At 44.1% G+C, this 6173-nt stretch overlaps 1 protein-coding gene across 1 annotated transcript in view; it reads left to right on the top strand.

The window, feature by feature from the left end:
• Positions 1-585: 585 nt before the first annotated feature.
• Positions 586-6173, top strand: part of LOC121283884 (RING finger protein 17-like) — a 106389-nt gene continuing 100801 nt past the window's right edge. The window contains exons 1-3 of the mRNA XM_041198685.1: positions 586-754; positions 4147-4254; positions 4350-4511. Of these exons, the coding sequence (XP_041054619.1) occupies positions 586-754; positions 4147-4254; positions 4350-4511 (439 nt within the window). The remainder of the gene's footprint in view (positions 755-4146; positions 4255-4349; positions 4512-6173) is intronic.

The raw sequence follows: 6173 nt of genomic DNA, 5'->3' as shown, positions 1-6173 counted from the left end.
TTCTGGATCCACATGTTCTTCCGCATTGGGGCATGTTGCATAGGGGAATGGAAATTGCATCCCCAGATTGGCTTCCTCCTTCCTCTGTCACCGCTGTTCCGCCTCGCTCTCAAGTCATTGTGCCTTGACGGAGCAGTGGTGCCATGCTGAGCAATCGTCAGCATTTTCCTTCCAGTCAGTAGTGTTAATGCCTCCATGCTTTAGAGCAATCTTGAGCATAATATTATACATTTTCTTTTGGCCGCCCTTTGAGCATTGGTCAACAGAGAGCTGTGAGAAGAGAACCTGCAGAGGGAGGCAGTTTTCGGGCATCCGGACGCAATGATCTGTCCATCGGAGTTGGTTCTGCAAGAGCAGGGCTTCAATGCTGGTCGATGCAGCTTCATGGAGGACACTTACATTAGGCTGGTGGTCCTCCCATTTGATCCCCAGAATTTGACGCAAGCACCGCTGATGAAAGCACTCAAGGATCTTAATGTGGCGTCGATAGACAGTCCATGTTTTGATGTAGTAAAGGACAGTGGCCAACACAACGGCCTTATAAACCAGAGTCTTTGATTTCCAAAGGTCCTTGTTGTCAAAGACATGGCGCAGCTTGAATGCAGCGCTGGCGCAGATTACTCGGTGTTGGACTTCCTCATCAATGTTAGTCCCTTCGGAGAGGTGGCTGCCGAGATCAGGGAAGTGCTGCACATTCTCCAAAGCCACCCCATCTATGTGGATTGCGGGACGATGTTCAACCAGCCCGAGGAAAGTCAGTGAAGGACCTTTATCTTGAGAATGTTTAAGGCCAGGCCTCTTTTATACAAGGTGTTGAAGAGGTCAAGTGTTCTTTGCATGTCCTGTACAGAGTGAGCCATCACATAGCAGCAATCCACAAACTAAAAGTCATGGGTGTCCATGGTGGTGAGTTTTGTTTTTGCCTAAGATTGAAGAGCTTCCCATTCAGACGATACTGAACACTGACACCAGGTAGTAGGTCATCTCTGATGAGGTGAACGATGACAGTCAGGTAAATGGTGAATGGGGTACGCCAGTTCAGGTCTCAGTGCAATGCAGATATGTGGTGATGACAGCTGCTCTGTACACTAGGACTTTTTTGACTTGTGGAGGTCTTTGTTGTCAAACTCTCACTGCTGTAGTTTATAGAAGGCTGAGCTGTGCAGTTGATATGGTGTTGGATCTCTTTGCCAATGGTGACCTTTTGAGAGAGGTGGCTGCCAAGGTATGGGAAGTGCTCAACATATTCCAGAGTCCCTCCTTCAAACATATGTGGGAGGTGGAATATTTTCCTGACCAGGTGTGGATTGATGTGTAGTAACATTCAAGGACAGGTTGTGTCTCTTGTATGCAGAATTCAAGAGATCGAGAGTGGCTTGCAAATCTGGTGCAGAGCGGGCAATGACACTGCAGTCATCCGCAAACTCAATCATGTATGTCTATAGTGGTCAGTTTAGTTTTGGCATGGAGGGGCCTGTGGTTAAACAGTTTGCCATCTAGGTGGTATTTAATACTCACCAGAGAGGAGTTGATCTTTCAAGAGGTAACTAGCCACTGTCAGGTATAATTTTTCTTTATTCTTTCATGGGATGTGGGCGTCGCTGGCTAGGCCAGCTTTTATTGCCCATCCCTAATTGCCCTTGAGATCTTGGTGATGAGCTGCTGCCTCGAACCGCTGCAATCCATGTGGTGTAGATACACCCACATTGCTAGTGGGAGGAAGTTCCAGGATTTTGATCCAGTGACAGTGAAGAAACAGTGATATTGTTCCAGGTCAGGATGATATGTGGCTTGGAGGGGAACTTGCATGTTGGTGGTGTTCCTTTGCATCTGCTGCCTGTGTCCTTTTAGGTGGTAGGGGTCGGGATTTTGGAAGGTGCTATCGAAGGAATTGCTGCAGTACATCTTGTGGATGGTACACACTGTTACCACTGTGTGTTGGTGGTAGTAGGAGTGGATGTTTAAGGTGGTGGATGGAGTGCCAGTCAAATGAGCTGCTTTGTCCTGGATGATGTTGAGCTTCTTGAGTGTTGTTGGAGCTGCACTCACCCAGGCAAGTGGAGAGTATTCCATCACACTCCTGACTTGTGCCTTGTAGATGGTGGACAGACTTTGGGGAATCAGGAGGTGAGTTACTGTCTGTAGAGTTCCCAGCTTCTGACCTGCTGTTGTAGTAACAGTATTTATGTGGTGAGTGTAGTTCAGTTTCTGCTCAATGGTGTTGATAGAGGGGGATTCAGCGATGATGATGCCATTGAATGTCAAGGAGAGATTATTGGATTCTCTCTTGTTGGAGTTGGTCTTTGCCTGGCACTTGTGTAGCGTGAATGTTACTTGCCACTTAGCTGCCACATGGGCTGATACCATACAGCTTTGCTTGACACTGGTCCAGATTTTGAAGGGGATTGTTTCAGATCCCCCACTTAAGACAGTTGGAGTCATATCATGAAGCAGTTGCAGGATTGTGAAGTTTCTTAGACATCTAAATCTTTGGACACAATCCACAGAGCCTCGCAATTTACTGAGTCAAATGCTTTAGCCAGGTCGATGAATGCAATGAAATTCCTGGTGGTGTTCTCGGCATATTTTTCTTGGATTTGTCTGGCAACAAAACCCATGGCTGGGATTTTCCAGCCCCACCCACTGCCTCATCTCCCACAGTGTGTCCCGCCAGGGGGGACGGAAAATTCCAGCCATGTCAGGAGCTCTTCTGGAAGGTCTAAAGTCACTGACCCTGGGAGGTTTTCCTCAACCACAGAAGGTACGTGATTTAGGAGAATGTGTGTCAGGATTTTCCCTGCATAGGACTAAATGAAAATATTTCACTGGTTTCCACAATATGTTTTAACTCTACAGGACTTAAGAGCAGGAGTAGGCTATTTGGTCCTTCGAGCCTGCTCCGCCATTTGATAAGATAATGGCTGATCTGATTGTGGTCTCAACTTCACTTTCCTGTCTGCCCCCACCAGCCCATCAATAACCCTCGACTCCCTCGTCTATTTTAAAATTTATCTAACTCAGCCTTGAACCCAGTCTCCACTGCTTGCTGGGAAAGAGAATTCTGCATTCTAATGATCCTTGGAGAAGTTTCGCCTCATCTGTTTGAGGGGGGGTGGAAAGGAAGGAGATTCTCTTTTCCTCACAAACCCAAAGGATGAGTGCATGGAGTCTTGATGTGAGCATAAGCCCACCAACTTTGAAGAGCCTCAGCTGGAATACCATTAGGGCCACAGGTTTTGTTTATCTGTTTGCTTGTTGCAGCTTTCCTACCGTTGGTGGTTCACCCATGGATTCTACCACAGGGTGCTGGGGGAAAGCCTGGAGACTATCAGCTGCCACTGTGGCTTCATGGTTGGGTTGTTGTTGTTGAAAATGTTCTTTCCAACATCAATGGATAGCATTGTCATCTTTGAGAAGAGAAACACCAACCTGTGAGCAAAGGGGATTTTGTTCTATTTGTCCTTGGTCTGTAGATGGACCTGCTGGCTTCATAAAAAGATTTGCATGTCATGATAGTCAAGATATTGTTGTTTTTTGGGCCTTCTCTTCCCACCACTTGTTCTTTATCTTCCGGAACAACCTTGGGTTGTTCTGCCAGGCAATGAAGATTGCTTATTTTTGTTACAGAAGCACATATATTTCAGCATCGTTTTTCTTCAAATCACTCCTGATGGCAAGTGGACCCTGGTAGTGCACCAGACTTTGTTTAACCTGGGGACCTTGGGAGGTGCCTTCATTGTCCAGGTTATCTTGACAATCTTGCCACCCTCAACCCCCCACTCCACCCCACCCTACCCTGGTAGTGGAACAGCATGTTGTCATTGGAAAACTGGAAATCAATTAGAATTATCAGGTGTGGACTGAAGATGCATAGGAGGTTTTTAAAAATCAGCCCTTTTTTGAATCTTAAGTCTTCTGATTTTTATGCAGTTTCTCTTTGACTGGAATATTTAAAGCTTTATGACTGCTTTTATTCTAACTAGCAATTAAAAATTTTCCAAAGAGGATTAAACTTTTTTGACTTGGCCTTTCTGAAGGGTTATAAAAGTGACTTCAATTGTGCAAAATGATTTTGTTCTATAATCATAGCTACTTGTTTAAATTGTGAAGGTGTTTTCAGAATTTTCATATACTTAGTTGTTTCAGGTACAGTTGATCAAAATAATCCAAAACTACTTAAACCAGTTTCAAAGAGACAGAAGAAGACTTTTCATAAGAAGAATATTTCAGACACCAGCTTTAGCTGTTATGCAGGTAGGATTTTAAGAATGTACTCTTTACTCTGTATCCTTACCATAAGATGTTATTTAAGCTGCTGTTCAGTTTTTTGATGAATTATTGTACTTCAGGTTTTCAGGGATTAGTTTCGGTCAGTCATGTGATAAATCCATGCCATTTCTACGTCCAGAAATCTTCAGAAAAAAAGAAGGCCGTTGCCTTGGCTGCAGAAGCTGACAACCTCTCCCGTAGTGTGGAGTTGCAAAAATCACCTGCAGCTGTGCTGGAGTTTGGTAACTATAGTATTGCTGTTTGTTACGGCTTGAAACAAATTTTTGAAAGTTTGCAAGCTGGAAGGTAAGCTTTTTTATTTTAAGCATTTGTCAGATCTGGACCTTGGAATCCATGATTTCAGTTTATACTGTTGCTGCCAGTGGGACTAAAGCCTACTTGGAGCTAGTCAGTATGCTATGCGATTGCTGTCCAGGGCAACAAGGATCCACAGACTTGCAAGTTTATTTTTTCTTCCACCAGCCCTTCTGCATTGTAAGTAGGTATTGACTGTTTTATGGAAATCCATAAATGTTTGGCTTCTGATTAGGGAGTGAAAGACTTCTTATAGGGTTACAAAAAATTGCTAATCAATAATTACATCAAAGCTGTTGAATTGGAATTAGTGAAGTCATATTATTAACCTGGTTATGAAATTGGCTGAGCAGAAGGAGACAGAGCAATAAGCTATGGAACCAATAAGGGATAAAGCTATTTTACATCTTGTATTGTGTAATGAGGTAGGGTTATTTAGTAATCTGATAGTAAAGGATCCTATGGGGCAAAATTATCTTAATATGTTAGAATTTCACTTTTGGGATTTAAATATCACTTTCAAACTTTAGAGACCTAGCTTTTTACTTCTGGGTCCGGAGCACAGAGTTGAGACGTTTCCTGGCTCCCAACCTGAGAGAAAGTGCCCAGGACGTTAGGATTTTCGTTCTAGGGTGGCAGGGTTCTCTGGGAGCTTGGCCGGACGACCCAGAACGAGTGCAGAGGCGGGATGTGCGGATGGCCTGCGTCTGCTCTGGCACTGTGTCCAAGATTTTTTTAAAAAGCAATAAAACAAAAACAGCCCTCCAACCCTCAGCCCAACACCTCATGCCCCACACACTCCCATGCCACCTCATGCTCTCTATCCACTCCCATGGCCAGTTCATGCCAATCCAGGCCCCCCCCCATCCAACACCCTTTGCCCTTACACTTACCATGCTGACACCCAGTATCCACCATGGGCAAACCTCAGAACTTTATTTAATCTCAGCATAGGTCCTAAGTGCCAATTGCAGACTTTATTTTTAATAAAAGCTCATTCATAACTTATTCACTACATTTGCATCCCTTCAATTGCATCCTTATAAAAACAAATGTTGCAATTCATAATCTGGCTTCAAAGAGTCTATAACCACCGGCACCAGTACTGGGGTAGAAGGGAACTGTTCCAGTGGGATGGGCTTCACTTGAACTGTGCTGGGACCAGTGTCCTGGCAAATCAAATAGTTAGGGCTGTAGAATGGGCTTCAAACTAAATAGAGAGTGAGGGAGGGTTCTGGAGAGGGGATACCTAGGCTTATAAAGCAAAAGGATATGGCAGCATTGCAGAGCAGCTATTTAGGTAATAATACCCAGAATGTGACAGTGTACAAACATTTTTTTAAAAAGCAGCAAATAGGGTCAGAGGGGGGCAAAATGGCAAAAAGGCATAATTAATGGCTCTTTACTTAAATGCATGTAGTATTTGGAACAAAATAAATGAATTAACGGCACAAATAGAGATTAATGGGTATGATCTTATAGCCATTATGGAGACAAGGTTATAAGGAGATCAAAGCTGGGAACTAAATATTCAGGGGTATGTGACTTTTTGAAAGGACAGGCAGGAAGGAAAGAGTGGTGGGGTAGCT

Source organism: Carcharodon carcharias, chromosome 11, assembly GCF_017639515.1.
Source record: "Carcharodon carcharias isolate sCarCar2 chromosome 11, sCarCar2.pri, whole genome shotgun sequence".
Lineage (NCBI taxonomy): Eukaryota > Metazoa > Chordata > Chondrichthyes > Lamniformes > Lamnidae > Carcharodon > Carcharodon carcharias.
This window is presented reverse-complemented; position numbering and strand designations above follow the sequence as displayed.